The sequence below is a fragment of the Mastigoproctus giganteus genome, chromosome 1 (genome assembly GCF_048544385.1).
Source record: "Mastigoproctus giganteus isolate SK-2022 chromosome 1, ASM4854438v1, whole genome shotgun sequence".
NCBI lineage: Eukaryota > Metazoa > Arthropoda > Arachnida > Uropygi > Thelyphonidae > Mastigoproctus > Mastigoproctus giganteus.
The window spans coordinates 263,246,523-263,267,474 of NC_143575.1; the positions used below are offsets into that span (position 1 = coordinate 263,246,523).

At 39.4% G+C, this 20,952-nt stretch overlaps 1 protein-coding gene across 3 annotated transcripts in view; it reads left to right on the forward strand.

Annotated features, from left to right (window-relative positions):
* The window catches only part of bel (ATP-dependent RNA helicase bel), a 277,696-nt gene that overhangs the window by 85,594 nt on the left and 171,150 nt on the right, over positions 1-20,952 (forward strand). For 2 of the 3 annotated variants that reach the window (XM_090377286.1, XM_090377294.1), the window contains exons 2-3: positions 16,578-16,751; positions 17,470-17,518. In XM_090377286.1, coding sequence (XP_090233412.1) covers positions 16,578-16,751; positions 17,470-17,518 — 223 coding nt within the window. The remainder of the gene's footprint in view (positions 1-16,577; positions 16,752-17,469; positions 17,519-20,952) is intronic. The other variant, XM_090377300.1, reaches the window with a different exon arrangement.

The window sequence follows — 20,952 nt, forward strand, 5'->3', positions numbered from 1 at the left end:
CAAATTATTTCCTAAATATTTTTTGGCCGTGGGGAATTAGTTTTGAAGACAATGTGTTAAAGGTAGGAGGTGGTTAGGTGTTGGGTAAAATGTGTGCGCTAAAATAACCACTGGTGATCCGGCAAATTCATTAATCTGGCACCCCATGTGTCCCAATGCTGCCGAATTAGTGATGGTTGACCTGTACTTGTGCCTATGTCTGTTCTGATATTCCCTGTCAGAGACTTGGTAATTTGGAATCTCCTCTTTTCGATCTTCTCTGGCTTAAAATCTCTTTACCTCATTGTGTCAAATTCATCTGTTGTCTCTACCATTCTCCCAACTCCACTAATCACTTGGAGCTCTTTGACTTACTCTCTTTGCAACTTGACTTTCTCCAGTCCAACTTTCCTAACAGTGAGGTAATTTTCCTTGGTGATTTTAATATTCATAACTCCAGCTGGCTTCCGTTTTCTAGTCACACCGACCCAGCTGGTCAAGACGCTGAGGCTTTTGCAATTACTAATGACCATGCACAGATTGTTCGTTTACCTACAAGAATACAGGACAATCCTAACCATACAGCCAACACGCTTGATCTTTTTCTCACAACAAAATCCTGCTAAGTACACAGTCGAATTGAGTGGCCCTTTAGGCACTTCAGATCACAACTTGGTGATTGTCTCTTCTCCATTGGAGCCTTTATCTCATGGCTATTTCCAACCTCGTATTGTTTGGCATTACAAGAATTCAAAATGGAATGTCTGCGAGATTTCTTTTCTTTTCCTTGGTCGAATTACTGTTTCAAAACTTCTGATATTAATGTTTGCTCAGATCGTGTCAATGAAATCATTCTTGTATAAATGGAATCCTTTATTCCACACTCCACTTTAAAATCTCGTCCTTTATCTAAACCTTGGTTTTCCAATAAATGTGCTCAGGCTGTTCAAGAGAAGAGTATTGCATATCGTAATTGGCTTGTTTCCAATTCTTCAATTTCATTTTCTGCTTGCAACAATTGTAAAGCAGTTATTAATCAGTCTATAATAGATTTCGAAAAGGCCAAGAGTAGAAAACTTGCTTCTTGCCCTATTGGTAGCCGAGCATTCTAGTTTCTTGCCAAAGCTATTGGCTGCAACTTTTGCCCACCTCTGTTAAAACCAGATGGCTCTATTGTCACTTTAGCCAAGGATAAAGCTGACCTGCTAGCATCCCATTTTTCTTCCAGCTCATGTATTAATGATCTTGGTAAAACACCTCCCATCATTCCCAACATGCTCCATTCAATGCCTCCTGTGGTCTTCTGTCAGAAGGATTTTGATGAATCTAGATGCTAAGAAAGCTCCAGGTCCTGATGGTATTTCTCCACTTGTTCTCAAAACCTGTGCTCCTGAACTTACTCCTGTTTTTTGCCGCTTTTTTTACTTTCTTATTCCAAAGGTGTTTTTCCATCTGCTTCGAAATTTGCTCATATCCAGCCAGTTCCTAAAACGGGTGACAAATCCCTCCCATCCAATTCTCGTCCCATTGCAATTTCTTCTACTCTTTCTAAAGTAATGGAGAAATCAATTAACTGCAAACCCTTAAACTACCTAGAAACCTTGTCTGATCGATGATCGTCAGTGTCGATCCACTGGTGATATTCTGGCTTGTGTTACCCATTTATGGACAAATTCAATGGAAAAGTTTGGTGAAACACAAGCAGTTGCCCTTGACATCTCAAAGGCTTTCGATCATGTTTGGCATAAAGGTCTTCTAAATGAGCTACTATCTTATGGTTTGCCAACTGTTTTTTTTTTTTTTTTTTTTTGTAGTTGGTTATCCAGTTTTCTCTCTGATCACTCACTGAGGGTGGTGGTACATGGCTCTCTGTCGTCTAACTTCTCTAATGCTGGTGTCCCGCAAGGTTCAGTTCTTTCCCCCACTCTTTTCCTCTTGTATATTAATGACCTTCTTCCATTGGCTGGAAATCCTATCCATAGTTTTGCCAATGATAGCACATTGCATTCCACTTTCCATTTTGAGAAACCTTGCCCTGCTCAATCAGCCTCATCTTCGTATGCTTATTTTTGGTGACACTTCGATTTCTAGGCAAAACTATATCTCTTTTGGGGATTACACTGACTGCTAATCTCTCTTGGCACAAGTACATTGCAAATATTCCTTCCTCTGCATCTAAAAAATTTTTGGTGTTCTCTTTTGCTCTCGGCATTACTTTTCTTCCAAACAGCTGTTCCCTCTGTACAAATCGAAAATGTGCCCAACATGAGTATTGTTCCCACATCTGGGCCGGTGCCCCAAAAACCTCTCTTGGGCTTCTAGATTTCATTCAGAATAGGGCAGTTAGGTTAATTAATGACTCCTCTCTAACAGTCTCTCCACTCTATCTCATAGACATACTGTTTCTGCTGCATGCCTTTTCTACAGATACTTCCATGGGAACTATTCTTCTGAATTGGCTTTTATAATTCCCACTCTCTCTTACAAAACATTCCAAACACATGCCGCCACCAGCCAACATCCATTTACTGTCCAACTTCAAACTCATAGATACAACTTTTCATCTTCCTCATTTATTCATTCAACTGCTGTTTTCTGGAACAACCTTCCTTCATCCTGAAAATCAGTCTACAGAAGTTCAAGTCTAATGTCGACAAATATCTTCTTTCGTCTTATAATACCTCTTGTGTTTGGGGTTTTCATTAAAAAAAAGAATAAATAAATTCCTTCATAAGAAGTCTTAAACCTCCAGTCCCTCAAAATGTATTATCCGGGTTCTACTGTTTATGTCAAACAGAATTTCACTTTTTTTTTAAATTAGAAAAAAGAAGAATTCATTTATCCTTTTGATCAACAAATTCATCCTAGAATTTGTTGATTCAAGCTAAATATTTTAATGTTTGACCTTGCTATAGCTTTTAACAGCTTTTTGCAAACTAATGATGATGGTTTTTGACACATCACCAGTAAATTCAGTCACACGAAGAATGCACAATTTAAATCGTACAAAACCTGACTTGGTTCAACTTTCATTAGTCTAAACATTGTAATAGTGTGTTTGTCAGCATATCTTTGCTGCAAATTACAGTTTGCAGTGATAGTACAGCTACCCTCTGAATCTGTTGCGTATTATGGCTCTGATTGGATTTAACCAAATCTAATGCAGAGCTCCCGACATCCTGTCGGGAGCTCTGCCAGGGGCAAAGGTTGATGATGACGTAGAGCGAATATCATCTTTTAGGGGCACAAAAGGTGATATAGTTGTACACGTTGGCACTAATGATATTAAGAGTAGGAGACCGGCAGAATTACTTAACAAGTACAGGTCACTGTTGAACAAAAGCCGAGAATTAGGGTTGAATTTGAAAGTGTCTGCAATTCTGCCCAGACACGATAGGAGGGAGTATATGATGAAAGCCTTGTCGATCAATTCGGCCCTGGAAAGATTGTGCAAGGCTCAATGGGTAGAATTTTTTTCAGCCTGGACTGTACTTGTTAACAGGAGAGATTGCTTCTACAGGGATGGGATACACTTAAATAGAAAGGGTGCAAGAATATTTGCTGATGCTATTGAGGCAGTGTTAGGTGGGTCGGAAAACTGCTAGCTTGGGGGGAGACAAAGACCAATAGATTGACAGTAGCCACTGGCAGAGGTGAAAGATTCTTGCACTGCTTCTATTAGAATGAGCAGAAGCCTGAAAAACAAGATGCATGATATTTCAGAGACTGCTAGGAGCCATTGCGGTACAAGTATTGATGGGTCAAGTGTTGATGATCCTGCTCAGGTAGCTAACAAACTAAATGAATATTTTGCATCGACATTCACACATGAGGAGTTATTCAGCGAGGGGAATGCCAGAGGTGTATTCAACTCTAGCAGTAAGCTACAGAATCTTGAAATAACTGGGAGTAAAGTGGAGGAGAAACTGTTGAAGATAAACACAAGAAAGGCACCCGGGGTGGATGGGATCTATCCAGTTATATTAAAGGAGGCAGCAAAGGAAGTAAGCAAACCCTTAGCCATAATTATGAGAGCTTCCTTGGACTCAGGGGAGGTACCCATAGACTGGAAATGTGCAAATGTGACCCCAATTCACAAAGGAGGATCAAAGGCTGACACAAGTAATTATAGACCTGTGAGCTTAACTTCTGTTCCAGGAAAATTAATGGAGGCACTGGTTAAAGAAGCACTGCAGGATCATTTAGACAAGACTTCAGTTATAGCTCAGACACAGCATGGTTTTGTTAAGGGGAGGTCTTGCCTGACCAACTTGATTGGATACTATGATGCAGTCACAAAAGAACTGGATGCAGGGAATAACTTTGATATTATATACTTGGATCTTAGAAAGGCTTTTGATACTGTTGCACATGGAAGACTGCTACACAAATTGGAGCAGTGTGACATTGGAGGCAAATTGCTGCTATGGATAAAGGGGTGGTTGAGGGGGAGAAGACAGAGAGTGGTAATCAATGGACACTGCTCATCGTGGACTGATGTTATTAGTGGAGTCCCTCAGGGATCAGTGTTGGGTCCATTATTGTTTTCTGTATTTATAAATGATATTGATGATGGTATATTGGGCTTAATGTCCAAGTTTGCAGATGATACAAAGGTTGGCAGGATTGTCAAGGACACTACTGACACTATGCTGCTGCAACAGGATCTGGAAAGGTTGAGCAGATGGGCTGAGAGGTGGCAAATGAAGTTTAACATTGACAAATGTAAAGTACTACACATGGGAAACAGCAACCCCAGAGCAACGTATCAACTCTGTGGTACTACACTGACAGTGGTAGAGAATGAAAGGGACTTGGGGGTGGTTGTGCAGCCAGATATGAAGTTCTCTGAGCAGTGCAGATGGGCTGCAAGAGTAGCTCATGGAGTATTGTCAATGATATACAGGAATTTTTCCAGCAGGGATAAGGAGGTGATTATTCCATTGTATAAGGCGATGGTCAGGCCACACCTAGAGTACTGTATACAGGTCTGGAGGCCTCATTTCAAAAAGGATGTAGAGCTGCTGGAACGAGTACAGAGAAGGGCAACAAGATTAGTGAATGGAACAAAGGGGTGCTCTTACGAAGAAAGGCTTAAGTTTTGCAAATTACAGTGTCTGGAGACTAGGCACCAGCGAGGTGATCTGATAGAGGTGTATAAAGCCTTGACTGGTTTAAGCATGCTCAGAATAATCACCTGAGAGGGCATAAATTCAAATTGAGGAAAGACAGATGTAGGATAGATGTGCGGAAATTTGCCTTTAGCCAGCGGGTGGTTGGTTGGTGGAACAGACTTCCATCCCTTGTGGTGGAGGTTGATAGCCTAAATAAGTTTAAGGCTCAGCTGGACAGGTATTTTGAACGAACAGAGGGGTGAAGTGGAAGTGGGTTTTTTTTTTTTTTTTTTTTTTGGCTGATGCTGCATAAGCTTGCTTTCTTGCATCAAATGCCTATGCTAATACTTCCCGACTTTCACATGCAAAAAAAAATAAATGTCGCTTATGTACACATTTTTACACTATTGCAGAATTCCTGTCCTATTGTTTTAATTTGATTGTCTTCTTGAAGAATTAAAAATGTTCTTGTTTATACTCCGGCACGACCACCAGGTCAGTGGAGTTTACAATAAATCAATCAATACAAATGTTAATCATATTTAGCAGTCGCAGGTTTGAAACCTGGTCCACTCAAAGAACGTGTGCTAGTGCACTCTCGCTCCTGACCACTTGGCTACGTCAGACACAGCCAGAAGGTTAGCGTCTTTTAGTAGATGTTTCAAGAGAATATTAAGTATGAGCGGCATAAATGGGATTTCTGGATGCTAGGATCCTTCAATGTTTCCAAGGTGGGTTCACCAATTGCCCTTGCTTCTTCTGCCTCTGGGAGAGCAGGGCAGTAGTTAGTACTTCAGAAGTCTACCAAAAATGAGTTGCAGCCTGGTGCACATTATGAAGTAAATGTTCCCTTGAGTCCATTAAAACACTTGCTTCCGCCACTCCATATCAAGCTACACTGGCAAGCAATCTGTTATAGCATAGGATCCTCGAGGTAACACCTTCGAGCATATACAGTGTTTTCAAAGTTGTTTGATGGAAAAGTGATGTGGCGTATTTATTGCTCTGAAAATTAAGCAGTTGTTGGCTTCACTAGAATTGGAAGGCAATATGACTAATGTTCAAAAAATGCTTTGCCATTGTTTTGCCTTGTAATGAATGGCTATCTTGATAACTGAATAAAATAAGTAACACTTCAGTGAATTTTAAATGTCTTAAGAATTTTAACTTTTTAAACTTGAAGGCTACACCAAGAAAACTTGAATGAACCATAGTTTCAATCTTTCTTCATATTCTTACTACAGTTGAGATTTAAACATATAGTTCTATTTATTTGTTTAGGTTTTGAAATTTTAGTAAGTTTGTAAAATATGAAGTGAAGTGTTCTACTTATTTTGTTTAGTGTACCTGCATGATTCAGTTTTGCTCTGCAACTGGCATATCCAGTTGCAGAGCAAAATCTCAGTCGTCTCAGGCAATGCCAGATGGTTCTATTGCCACTTCAGACAAAGATAAAGCTCACCTGTTAGTATCCTACTTTTCTTCCAACTTGTGTATTGATGATCTTAGTAAACCACTTCCTACCATTCCTAGTACACTGCATTCAATGCTTCCTATGGTCTTCCATCAAAAGAATAAATGGACGATTTTGAACAATCTTGATGATAAGAAAGCTCAATGTCCTGATGGTATTTCTCCCCTTGTTCTTAAAACCTGTTCTCCTGAACTTATTCCTGTTCTGTGCCGCATTTTTCACTTTTTTGTTCCAAAACATCTTTGGAACAAAATTAGGATCCCTTCTACTTGGAAATTTGCATATATCTAGCCAGTTCCTAAAAAAGGGTGACAAATCCATCCCATCCAGTTATTGTCCCATTTCACCTCTACTCTTTCTAAAGTAGCGGAGAAATCAATTGCCGCCAAATCTTAAAATATCTAGAAACCTTCCATCTGATCAACAATCACCAGTATGGATTCTGTCAGACTGTTCATTTTTTTTTTTTTTTTTTTATGAGAACCCCAAACACGAGAGGTATTAGAACCTATAGTACTTAGTACCGTGCTTGGGTTGGAGGTTGAGAAGACGAAAGAAGATATTTGTTGACATTGTACTTGAACTTCTGTAGATTGTAATTTTCAGGAAATACGTATGAAGGAAGGTTGTTCCAGAAAACGGCAGTTGAATGAATAAATGAGGAAGATGAAAAGTTGGTTCTGTGGGTTTGAAGTTGGACAGTAAATGGATGTTGGCTGGTGGAGGCACATGTTCGGACTGTTTTGAAAGAGAGCGGGAATTATAGAAGCCAATTCAGAAGAACAGTGCCCATGGAAGTATCTGTAGAAGAGGCATGCAGCAGAAACAGTACGTCTATGAGAAAGCAAGTGGAGAGAATCTGTTAGAGATGAATCATTAATTAACCTAACTGCCCTCTTCTGAATGGAATCAAGAAGCCTGAGAGAGGTTTTGGGGGCACCACCCCAGATGTGGGAACAATATTCCATGGCAGGGCGGATTTCTGATTTATACAGAGTGAGCAGCTGTTTGGAAGAAAAGTAATGCCGAGAGCGAAAGAGAAAACCAAGTTTTCTAGATGCAGAGGAAGCAATATTTGTAATGTGCTTGTGCCAAGAGAGATTAGAAGTCAAGGTAATCCCCAAAAGAGATATATCATTTTGCCTAGAAATCGGAGTGTCACTAAAGATAAGCATAGGAGCAGAAGAATCCATTTTGCGAGATATAAGACAAGACTGAGTTTTGGAAGGGTTGAAATCAACTAAGTTGTCTTTGCCCCACTGGAGAATTACCTGAAGATCGGCATTTAAGGAATTGGCAGCAGATTTTCGAGAACTTGAAGCTGATTGAGCAGGACAAGGTTTCTCAAAATGGAAAGTTTAATGCAATGTGCTATCATCGGCAAAACTCTGGATAGGATTTCCAGTCAATGGAAGAAGGTCATTGATATACAAGAGGAAAAGAGTGGGGGAAAGAACTGAACCTTGGGGGACACCAGCATTAGTGGAGAAGTTAGAAGACAGAGAGCCATCTACCATCACCCTCAGTGAGCGATCAGAGAGAAAACTGGATAACCAATTACTAAAAACAGTTGGCAAACCATAAGATGGAAGCTTGTTTAGAAGACCTTTATGCCAAACACAATCAAAAGCCTTTGAGATGTCAAGAGCAACTACTTGTGTTTCACCGAACCTTTCCATTGAATTAGTCCATAAATGGGTAACATAAGCCAGAATATCACCAGTGGATGGACACTGACAGAATCCATACTGGCAATCGTTGATCAGACGGAAGGTTTCTAGGTAGTTTAAGAGTTGGCGGTTAATTGATTTCTCCATTACTTTAGAAAGAGTAGAAGTAATTTCAATGGGACGATAATTGGATGGGAGGGATTTGTCACCCTTTTTAGGAACTGGCTGGATATGAGCAAATTTCCAAGCAGAAGGAAAAACACCTTTGGAATAAGAAAGTGAAAAAAGGTGGCAAAGAATAGGGGTAAGTTCAGGAGCACAAGTTTTGAGAACAAGTGGAGAAATACCATCAGGACCAGGAGCTTTCTTAGCATCAAGATTCATCAAAATCCTTCTGATATCCTTTTGACGGAAGACCACAGGAGGCATTGAATGGAGCGTGTTGGGAATGGTGGGAGGTGTTTTACCAAGATCATTAATACATGAGCTGGAAGAAAAATGGGATGCTAGCAGGTCAGCTTTATCCTTGGCTAAAGTGACAACAGAACCATCTGGTTTGGACAGAGGTGGGAGCAGAGATGGGCAAAAGTTGCAGCCAATAGCTTTGGCAAGAGACCAGAATGCTCGGTTACCATTAGGGCAAGAAGCAAGTTTTCTACTCTTAGCCTGTTCAAACTCTAGTTTAGACTGATTAATAACTGCTTTACAATTGTTGCGAGCTTTGGTGTAGGCAGAAAATGAAACTGAAGAATTAGAAACAAGCCAATTACGATATGCAACATTCTTCCTTTTTTTTTTTTTTTTTTTTTGATTTGGTAGTTGTTGGCGCATCGGCTTCTGTGGCCATATTGCACCTCCCAAGGTTTTTGCAGTACTTTGATCCAAGCCCGAGGCGGGAATCGAATCCGCAACCTTTGGGTTGCCGGGCAGGTACTTTACCTACTCGGCTAGCCCGGTCGGCGCAACATTCTTCTCTTGGATAGCCTTAGCACATTTATTGGAAAACCAAGGTTTAGATAAAGGAAGAGATTTTGAAGTGGAGTGTGGGATAAAGGATTCCATTCCTGCAAGAATAATTTCACTGACACGATCTGAGGAAACGTTGACATCAGAAGTTTTGAAACAGTAATCAGACCAAAGAAAAGTCTCGCAGGCCATCCCATTTTGCATTCTTGTAATGCCAAACAATAGGAGGTTGGGAATAGCCATGAGATAAAGGTTCCATTGGAGAAGAGACAATCACCAAGTTGTGACCTGAAGTATCTAAAGGACCTCTCACTTCGAGAAAAAGATCAAGCGTTATTGGCTGTATGATTAGGATTGTCCGGTATTCTTGTAGGTAAATGAACAATCTGTGCTAGGTCATTAGTAATTTCAAAAGCCTCAGCATCTCGACTTGCTGGGTCGGTGTGACTAGAAAATGGAAGCCAGCTGGAGTTGTGAAAGTTAAAATCACCAAGGAAAATTACCTCACTGTTAGGAAAGTTAGACTGGAGAAAGTCAAGTTGCAAAGAGAGGAAGTCAAAGAGCTCCAAGTGATTAGTGGAGTTGGGAGAACGGTAGAGACAACAGATGAATTTGACACAATGAGGTAGAGAGATTTTAAGCCAGTGAAGATCAAAGAGAGGAGATTCCAAATTGCCAAGTCTCTGACAGGGAATATCAGAACGGACATATGCACAAGTACCACCTTTGAGGCGAAAGGAATCATACAGCAAATAATTTGGACATCTGAGATGAGAAGTATTTGAATCAACTGATAACTCAGATTCAGTCAGAAAAAGTACATGGGGTTTGGAAGACTGCAAGTGGAAATAGACATCGTTGAGATTGAAATTAGACCACGTATATTTGTGAAATGAATTAGGAAGTCCTTGGGAGGTTTAGATCTTTTCGCAGATAAGCTTGCTCTATTATTTTGACAATTCATGGTGTATTCAATAGTAAGAAAGTGGGTGGGACATGCTGTATGAAGTAATGAAATTTTTGGATATGGCGTACATGTGGTTAGAATATACCCAGATCCTTGACATAACGTGGCCTTGACAATGCTCCCCGCATATACACTACTCGGACTCCCTCCAATCACTATCTGGCAGAGTAGAGGTAGCAAGATTATACACTAGCTGATCCGGAAGCCTCCTAGAGAGTTACCAATAGGTTTGGTCCGGTGTACTATCTAGCGGCCGGCCTGCGAACACCGTTTTAGAGCTGTACCCTCGAAATGTAAGGTATATTGGATCTCGCCACGACAGTCATCATAACCTCAAAAATCATCAATGATACTGCATGATGGAAGAGATAGGGAAGGGTTGGCCGGAACTTAGCTCTAGAGACTAAACATGGGTTCCACCATTTCAAGCCTCCAGTAAGCAAAGTGGTGGCATTTCACCGGTTGATTAGAGTCATCTACCACCTAGTACTGCCTGGTAACATAGAGGGGTGGTGTTTCTCCATGTGGTGTGGGCGCCACACCTCGACCCCTGCTTACGTTGGTTCACACCTGGGTGGTCACCCACCATGTATTTGTGCATGGAGGTTATACCCAGGATTACTAACAGTCCCACCATCGTGAAGGTGCAAGCAGAGGATTTGGCTGTCATAGACCGTCCGGACTTCGCCGAAATTGGGTCCACTTGATTTAAGTGTCACCCGAATATCAGTTCCATCAGCGTTTTATACTCCCAGGTAGCAAGAGCAGCTTGTCTGGCATATCTGAGAGAATGTCTGTGACAACCTCAAGGACCAAGGTGATATTTTGGTCTGTGTTACCTGCCCATCTGACAAATTCACTGGTAAAGTTTGGTGAAACTCGAGCAGTTGCTCTTGACTTTTCAAAGGGTTTTGATTGTGTTTGGCATTAAGGTCTTCTAAATGAGCTTCCATTCTATGATTATCCATTTTTTTTGTAATTGGGTATCCAGTTTTCTCTGTGACCACTCACTGCGGGTGATTGTACATGTCATAACTTCTCCACTAATGCTGGTGCTCCCCAAGGTTTGGTTCTGTCTTCTACTGTTTTCCTCTTGTATAGTAAAAAAATTTTTTTTTTTTTTTTTTGCTGATGCTGTATAAGTTTGCTTTCTTGCATTATACAAAGGGTACTAGGAAAGTTTTGCAATACAGCTTTGTTTAATTTTTTCAAAGTAATTTCCTCTACATTCAATACACCTCTCCAACTTCCGAAACCAATCTTTAAACCAGTTCTGCCAAGTTTCACTAGGGAGTAAAGCACACTCGTTGTCCCAAGCCCGTAGAAGGTCCTCATCACTGGAAAACCGCCTCCCTTTTAGCTTCATTTTCACATGCGGGAACAGTGCAAAGTCGCAGGGAGCAAGGTCTGGACTGTAGGGAGGGTGCTCGAAAAGTTTCAGTCCTGTCGTGGTCAAATATTCGGTGCAGGATTTGGCGCGGTGTGCTTTAGCATTATCGTGATGGAGGTACCAGGTGTCCATTCTTGACTTTGGCTGCAGGTTCTTCATAGATCCAATGACTTTAGGCAGGCATTGTTCAGTATACCACTTAGCTGTGACTGTCATTCTGCGTGTCCAAAATGACACGTTCCACAATTCCACTCGATTCCACTTACGGGTGTGTCATCATCATCAAAGACCCAAACTTTGTTTTGAGCCTTGGTCGGCAGATCGTAATAGTACAGCCAAGTCTCGTCACCTGTCACGATGTTGTTCACATACCGAGATTGTCCCTTATCAAACTTTTTTAACATCTCCCGGCACCAAGTCACACGTCGTGTCATCTGCTCTTCAGTCAGTTGATGCGGCACCCACAGAGAACAAAGTTTCTTCACGTGCAAACGATGTTGCAGAATCGAATGAATTGCTGGTGCATTTAGGCCCAAAGTATCCTCTATCTGTTGGTAGGTCACTCGCCTGTTTTCGTCAAGCATTTTCCTCACAGCAGTAACGTTTTCCTCTGTAACTGACGTTCGTGGCCTTCCCGGCCTCTCAGAATCCTCCAGAGTGAAATTTCCCCTTTGGAATTCTCTATACCACCTGAATATCGTTGTACGATGTGGACAATCATCATCTAGTGCAAGAGTCATTTCTTCTAAGCACTGGTCTATGGTTAAACCACGCACGAAATTATACCGCAAAACTGTCCTTATCTCATTTCGTGACCACGATGCCATCGCAAGCACTTTACACTCCCACTACTAATGAATAACTGAGCCCATCGACTTGGCGTGGCGGCTACTATGCACGTATGATCATGTCTCAACATGCAGCAACAAGCAGTTTCCTGTGATTCATTGTTGCGTCATATTGCAAAACTTTCCTAGTACTCTTTGTATGCCTCGCTAATGACCACCTTCCGTTGACTGGAAATCCTATCCGTAGTTTTTCTGATAATAGCACATTGCATTCCACCTTTCAGTTTGATAAACCTAGCCCTGCACAAACAGATTCAACTTCTTGAATGTCCGCTACCAATTCCTTAAATGCCGATCTCCAGTGGGGCAAAGACAACTTAGTTGATTTCAATCCTTCTAAAACTCAGTCCTCTCTTATATCTTGCAAAAAGGATTCTTCTGCTCCTATGCTTATTTTCGGTGACACTCCGATTTCTAGGCAAGATGATATCTCTTTTGGGATTACCCTGACTTCTGATCTCTCTTGGCACAAGCACATTCCAAATATTGCTTCCTTTGCATCTAAAAAACCAAGTTTTTTAGATGCAGAGGAAGCAATATTTGGTTACACACATAGAAACAACTTTTCATTTTCCTCATTTATTCATTCAACTTCCATTCTCTGGAACACTCTTCCTTCATAACATATTTCCTAAAAATTACAATCTACAGAAATTCTTGTCAAAGAGTATCTTCTTTTATCTTCTCAACCCTCAATCCATGCACAGTACTACTGCCCTGGGTTCTAATACACTTGTTTGGGATTTTCATTAAAAAAAAAAAAAAAAAAAAATTAGGAAGGCAGAAAAAAATTCAGATTTTTTATCGCTAATGCTTAGTGTGGGTTTATTTTTGAGGGTCATCCGTCACCACTGCAAGGTAAGATATTTTTTTTTTGTTATTTTGACTTTGTTCCCAACCTTTGAATAAAATTATCAAAAAAATGAAAATCTTAAAATAAATCGTAATAATTTTGTAAAAGGTTTGTTACATTATTTTTTTTATGTAATGTTATCTTTTATGTCTATCTACATCACTTGATTCGGTTTAATCAACTTCTGAACCTTGAATGCTAGAGAATTGGCTTTTGTAGACCAAAATCAGATAACACTAGCTGATAGGTATGATCTCCCCAGATTTTAAAATTTGTTTGTGTTGTGATCTGTTACTGTCTACAATTACTTAGAAATGCACGAGAGATGGCAGAATTTACTAGATTTCAAGACAACGCATATACAGGGTGATTCACTTGCAGGAGGTGTAGGGAGCACGAAGACAAATCGGAATCGCATAGCATTGCAGGGTCCGAAATGCCTTCGGCATGCGGTATAGGACGTTGAACGGGAGGTCGCAGGAACAGCGATCCCGCTGGAAGTCAGCATTTGCAAACCGTTTTTGTTGAAGAAACCAAGTAGCAAAAGTCCTCCGGAGTGGATAATCCACAGGCTCCAATGATTGGACGCGTTGCAGATGGTATGAACTCATTTGATTTGTTGACAGTATCCTCCATACAGTGGATTGGGAAATACCCAATCGTTGACCTATCGCTCGAGTACTCGTACTTTGGTTGCCTTCTGCAAGATGTAGGACATTCTCCTCATTGTCTGGCGTCCTCGTCGTTCGCTCTCGATTCATGGTACCTCTCGTGAAACAACCAGTCTCACGTAACCTTCTGTGCACATGTGCAAAAATCGTATGATGAGGAGCATGCCTGTGCAGGAAACGTTCCTGGTACAAGCACAGAGCGGCATGCCCATTACAGTCCACAGTTCCATGCGCGAGGTGCATGTCGGCCTGTTCAACGTTTGAATACGTGTCCATCCTACTGCCTCGGGAACCGGTTCGCAAATGATGACTTCCAGTGGGATCGCTGTTCACGCAACCTCCCGTTCAACATCCTCTACCGCGTGATGAAGGCATTTCGGACCCTGCAATGCTATGTGATTCCGATTCGTCTTTGTGCCCCCTACACCTCCTGCAAGTTTGTCGCACTGGTAGTGAATCACCCTGTATAAATTTGCCCACATTATTTGTAATACACTTGGAATGACCTTGAAAATATACATACACATAAATTAAGACTAATTAGCCAATCGTAAAAAAAAGAGAAAAAAAAAAAAAAAAGAGTTAAAATAATGAAAAATTAAAGGTTATAAAGAAGGGTAAAATAAATAAAGAAATAACAAACATCATTGGCTGGGTAGCATAGTCAACAGAATGGGTACCTTTATGTTGACATTTTCTAGACAATGGATTCTTCCATCTCTGAGTCTGTTTTCCCCTTCTGCTAATTAATTTTAATTTATTTAATATGGTTGTAGTTGCCTGGTACTGCTCATTCTGCCATCTATACACAGTTGGTTTTGTATTTTATGTTCTTTGTTTATTTTTTTTTAGTTGGCAGTTTTACTTTGCACTGCATGTGATGGTGCTTAAGCTGTCTTGGGTTTATTTACTACATAATGTCCACCGTTCTGCAAATTATTGCATTAGCAGGCTGTTAGTGTGATTTTCGAAATGCAGTGATTCCATGACTGTTGACAAGATAGGATACAATGGTCATCTGTTGTTTCATTTATTGGTGTTCCCTGTGATCTGGATTGGTTTCAGTATCAAAGTTATGATATTTCACATTATTTTGGCCTCTTATTTTTTCTGGGAATACAGATATAAAGCTTTTCATAATTGTTTTGTAAATTATGCAAATTGGGTTTATTTAAGGTATTCAAAATTTCAGGTACTTATTCTTTTCACAAAACTCTCAATTTAGTCCCCCCCCCTCCAATTTGCATTTTAGGTTTCTTTATTTAACTATTAGTTTTTGTTGTAGTCTCTGCTCACAGGCTTATCCATTCTACTGATGTTTTAATTTACATTATATATACACACATGTATAATGTACTCTTGAAATGGCTTATTTTTGGACTAAACAAACTCGGCATATATACTTAGCATAAATGTGATGACATAATTTTGGGTCTCCATAAATTTTTTTGGGTTTTTGATAGATGCTGCAAACAAACTATAATTTTGCAATTTGTAGTAAATCTAAGTATTATTGCTTACCTCGGTATGACCCAATGTGGCTACCCTTGGTGGTACGGGCATATTTGGCAGTTAATTGATTTCCTGCCAAGTTCCTTGCAGAATAGCATTGTCTGTTTATTGCAGTAGCATGGCATATCATGATATTGGTCTTGAAGTCATCAATCATGGTGACTGTTGTGATGCACCATATCCTTAACCTGCATGAAGAAATTAAGAGGGGTTATATTGCACAGTGGACAGTGGATTCTCCCATTTCTCTGAGTCTGTATTCCCAGATTCAGAGAGATTCATTTGTGATACTGGAAAATACTTGGACGGGGCAGGGGAAACTTAGTCACCAGGATTTGATGACACAGAGATCGATATCCTGAATACAATTGCAAGAAGTTGCAGCAAACTGTATGCCTATAGATACATTTATTCAGAGGAACTGTATGAACACCTTTATTTTAGAATTTTACAGAAAAAATTGGGTCAAAATAGTCCAGTTATGAAATTAACATGCTAACTTTCATGTCTAATAGTAACTTTGTTATTTTTCAACAAAATGAAATTCTGCTTATTTGCTGTGTGTGTGTGCGTGTGCTTGCTGCCTTCCTTTTTGTATAAAATTAATATATATAATAGCATAATTTAAATGTGTATTAAAAATATTCATTTTTAATAGTCATTAAAATAATGAAAATATTGCTTCATTAAGCACTTGAACATAGGAAACATTTAGTAATCTTAAGCTAACCTGAGTTTGAGTTTCAAAATTCAGCATAAAATTTAATAAATTAAATTTCAGTAAATTGCTTCTAATAATCAGTTAGGCACCTAATTCAGTACTAAATATAATGCTCTATTCATTGTATTTTTATCTCTAAATATTATAAGAAAGCACTTTGATATAAGTATTCTCATAATTTCAGCTTTAAAGATTGTGAAAGTATTGACTTTTCGTGTTTAGTTTCTTGAAGTGTCTCAGGGAAAGTTCACATAGGTCTTTCTATATAATGTAAGTGTGAGGAATGTAGTATTTGGGGTCTTTATCCCCTTTGCTGTTTTAATGACTATTCAGAATGAAATGGTATCTCTGTTACATTTCTCGAATAAATGCTTCATAGCAGATTGTATTGTTCTTATTCTCTTCATAATAGATAGCCTATATGGGCAGGAGCTTGGTCTATCACTACGGCGATCAGGCCTTCAGCCCCCCAGGGCTTCTCTGCTGTACCCAGCCTACCCGCTATTTGACTTCTGGCTATGGACCTGTTTTGACTCTGCCTCAGTATAAGTCAGGAGTACTAGCTACAATGGACTACGCAGTGCGGGTAGGTTTGTTCAATGGCGTTGTTAGGATCATTTGAGGGGTCTTGTTTTCTTTTTTTCTTTTTTCTTTCTTTTTTTTTTTCCTTTCATTCTTTTTTTTTTTTTTTTTCTTTTTCTTTCTTTCTTTTTTTTTTTTTCTTTCTTTTTTTTTTCTTTCCCCTTCTGTATTTTTTCTCCCTTTCCTTGCCTGTGACATTTCTGATGCTATATTAATATAATGTGATTATTTATTCTAATAGTTTATTCTTTGATAGATGCTGTTATGAATTGCTCTTAACATGCATTTGATAAGTGTAAATTGCCTGAAAAAAAAATTGAGGCCTTTCATTCTTCATATTCTTCCTCTCCAGTGACATTAGTTTTTTTTGTTTTTTTTTTTTTTTTTAATTCGTGCTATCTTACTGTTTTATCTTTCTGTTCCTTATCTGTGTTAAGATTTTCAGAATGTAATTTGCTTCATAGATGTGTAAATTGTGTTGTGTTGTATCTTGTGAAGTGCTCTTTTAAATGTTAAAAAACACATTAACAGTTGAACACTAAGGTTAAAGTTAATATTATTCTAATTCACTTTTTAAGATAAAATTATACTTTGTAAATAAATTAGTAAAATGTTTCTGTATATTGTATCTCAGTAATTAATGAAGAAAAGCAAACATATCATTATGTTAACAATTTCCTAGAAGCTAAAGTGTTTTTTTTTTTTTCTGTTTCTTTTTATAGTTTGCTGGTCTAGACTTGAACTCCACCAATTACAGTGGAGGTAGAACTGGTAAGTACTTAAAGAAATTCAATTTCATGATCCATAGTGTGCGTGTGCATGCATGTGCACGCGCACCAGTCATCAATGTAGGCACCTTCAAATACTGTTTTAATATGTATAGCCATTTATGTTATTTATTTATTTAATTAAATTATTATTATTATTTTAATCATTTTATCTTAACTTTTCATATCATAGAATGAATAATGTAATTTGTAGGCAACAAGTGCCTTGCAGACATCTAATCTAATCTAAATGGAATTTATACTTACTGAAGAATGAAAGCCCTCCCTTTTTTGTTTCTGAGAAATAATATTTTTACTCATTTAACTGTTTTAAAAATTGTATTTTTAAAATACAGTACAAAATTTAATGACTAAGAGTCACCAAGTTTCTGTGGCGCCTCCGTAGCCAGGTGGGAAGGAGCAGCAGTGCGCAGCACACGCTTCTTGATTAGACCGGGGTTCGAGCCCGTCACCACCAAATATGAAGGATGCGGAAAGGTCAGGGACTGACCACCGCATATCCCGGAGCAATATGGCCTTAGTTGCTAATGCTCCTAAAAATCAAACAACAACAACCAAGTTTCTAGGCATGGATCAACGTGGGGAAAACACAAATTGGATTCTCCCATTATTGCTCTTAAAAGGGAGAGTGTATTGTTACTGGAATTTGCTTATTTTGGAGTATTTTATGAAAATTCCAAGCACAATAGGTATTGTAGTAGTAGTACTAAATGATCCAAGAAAGCAAGCTTTATATAGCATCAGCCCAAAAAAAAAAAACAGTTGACTCATCCTTATTCGACAAAGAATTTGTCTAGTTCTCCCTTGAACTGCAACTATCCTTCCTTAACATGAATGTGTCTTCGGTGAGTGGAAGAATACTATTAATATTCATTTTACTCAATCCATTCAAGGCTTTAAACACCTCAAACAGGTCTCCCTGCAGGTGCCTGGTTTCAAGACCTGCAATTTTCAGAACTGAAGCCTTTCTAGGTAAGAGCACCTTTTTCTTCCTTTTGGCAATCTGGTTGCCCATACTCTGCACCTGTTCCAGCAGATTTACATCCTTCCTCAAGTAAGGCCTCTAAACCTGTATACAGTACCCAAGATGCGGCCTAACCATGGCCTTATACAAAGGGATAATCACTTCTTATCCTTAAGATATATAAGCTTACTTAAGAAATCAAGCTTATATAGCATCAACCAAAAAAAAAAAAAAAAAACACTACACAGTTCACCCATCCCTACCCTCCAAGAATTTTAGTTTGTCAATCCTTGAATATATTTAACTGATCTACTTCCACAACAACAGATGCAAGCCTGTTCAACAATCAACCACCCACTGGCTGAAGGCAAACTTCTGCACATCTATACTGCACCCATCCTTCCTCAAATTGACTGTCCCCTCGTGTGTGTAATCTCAGCAGGTTGAAGAATGCCATTAGGGGGCCAACACCATAAGAGGGAAACACCTCAATTGGGTCCTCCCACGTGGGTGATTTGATTGAGGTGTTTAAACCGCCCAGTCTCAAGATGCTGCAATTTGCAGAACTGAAACCGTTCTAGGTAAGAGAACCCTTTTGTTCCTTTCACCAGTCTGTTTGCCCTTCTCTACACCCATTCCAGCAGACCTACATCCTTCTGAAAGTGAGGCCTCCAGACCTGTATGCAGTACTCAATGTGCGGTCTAACCATGGCCTTATACAAAGGGATAATCCCTCCTTATCCAATGCTATCAAAGTTTCTAAATATCATTGACAAAACCCCATGAGCTCTCCTGGCAGCATCTCTGCACTTCTCAGAGAATTTGTCTAACTTCACAATTACCCTCAAGTCTTTTTTCATTCTCCACCACCCTGAGTGTAATGCCACACATTTGATAAGTTACTGTTACCCATGTGTAATACCTTGCATTTGTCAGTGTTAAACTTTAACTGGTGATTTTGGTGATTAACTTTGTTAATAACCCTGCCAATCTTTGTATCTACAAACTTAGACATTAAGCCTGATATACCTTGATCAATATCATTTGATAAATACTGCAAACAACAATGTACCCAGCACTGAACCCTGGGGAATTCAACTAATAACATTAGCCCATGAAGATCACCACTTTGTCTTCTTCCACTTAATCATCCCTTTATCAATAGCACTAACTTACCTTAATGCCACATTGCACGAGTTTGTAGCCCCAGGTGCCAAGTGATTTTGTGATCAAGTGTCTGTGCCAGTGAATTTGGGCTCTCTTGAATAAATAAAATAGCCTTCTTTATTTACAGCATTACACTAACAATCAATTAAATAAGCTTAAGTAAAGAAATCACTTTACTTGATTGGGAGGGAAAATAACCTTCTTTCTTTCCTTTTATTTGCATATTACTACTAACCCACTACCGCTTGGTCACAAAGATGGCTCTGCTCTTGCCTCCACGTGACAGGGCTGGTAATCTGGAGGGGGAAAGGTCTCCCTTCCAGGGTGAAATGGAGCAAGGAGGTCCTAAAACCTAGAAAACACCAGGTGCACAGAAGAAACCCTTACATGGCAACAACAAGAGGAGTCTGGTTCTATCGCACCAAAACGTCAAGACTGACATGTGCAGAATCCAATCTCCAACTTTGCTGATTATTCATTCAACTCAAGAACAACCAGTTGAAAAACTTTCCCCATTTCTATGGCAAAAATGCCTAGAAAGCACAGTAGGTACTCTCAAGACAGTTCGTCAGTTAAGATCGGGAGACCTACTGGTTGAAGTTGTCACTGCCCAACAGTCTGAACAACTACAAAAACAAAAAATCCTTTGGTGGAATTTCGGTCACCGTTTCACCACACGTTTCCTTGAACACTTCAAGAGATGTCATCACTAAGTGGGATCCTCATTAATTTGTCAGATGAAGAACTCAAACAAGAATTATGAGGAGTCATCAAGGTAAGACGAATTCTCACAAAGAAGGCTGATGTTATTAATTCCTAATAGGAGTATAATCCTTATATTTGACAATCCTAAACCACCAACAATGATCAAAACCTTAACTGCAGAGTTAAACCCTACACCCAAATCCATTACGCCGCTGTACATGCCAGAAATTTGGGCACTCGCAGACAGTCTGCAGAGGAGCAGCTGCCTGTGCCACATGTGGATCCACTGCACATATTATTATTGACTGTACAGCCACAACACCAAACTGTTGGCTGTATTTGAAGGAGTGTCCCCTTTGGAAACGCAAAAAAAATACATCTGTACAAAACTGAACATAATGTAACTTACCAAGAGTCTAAAAAATCCTTAGCAGTTCCGAATGCTAACAAGCCAACTTATGCCCAAATAACCAAAAATCACATATCAATTGCTACCCAAGCGGAGGTAACCATACCACCAACAAGATCACTAGATGAATGAACAAGGTCAGTATTGTCCCCAGTACCAACACCCCAAACAA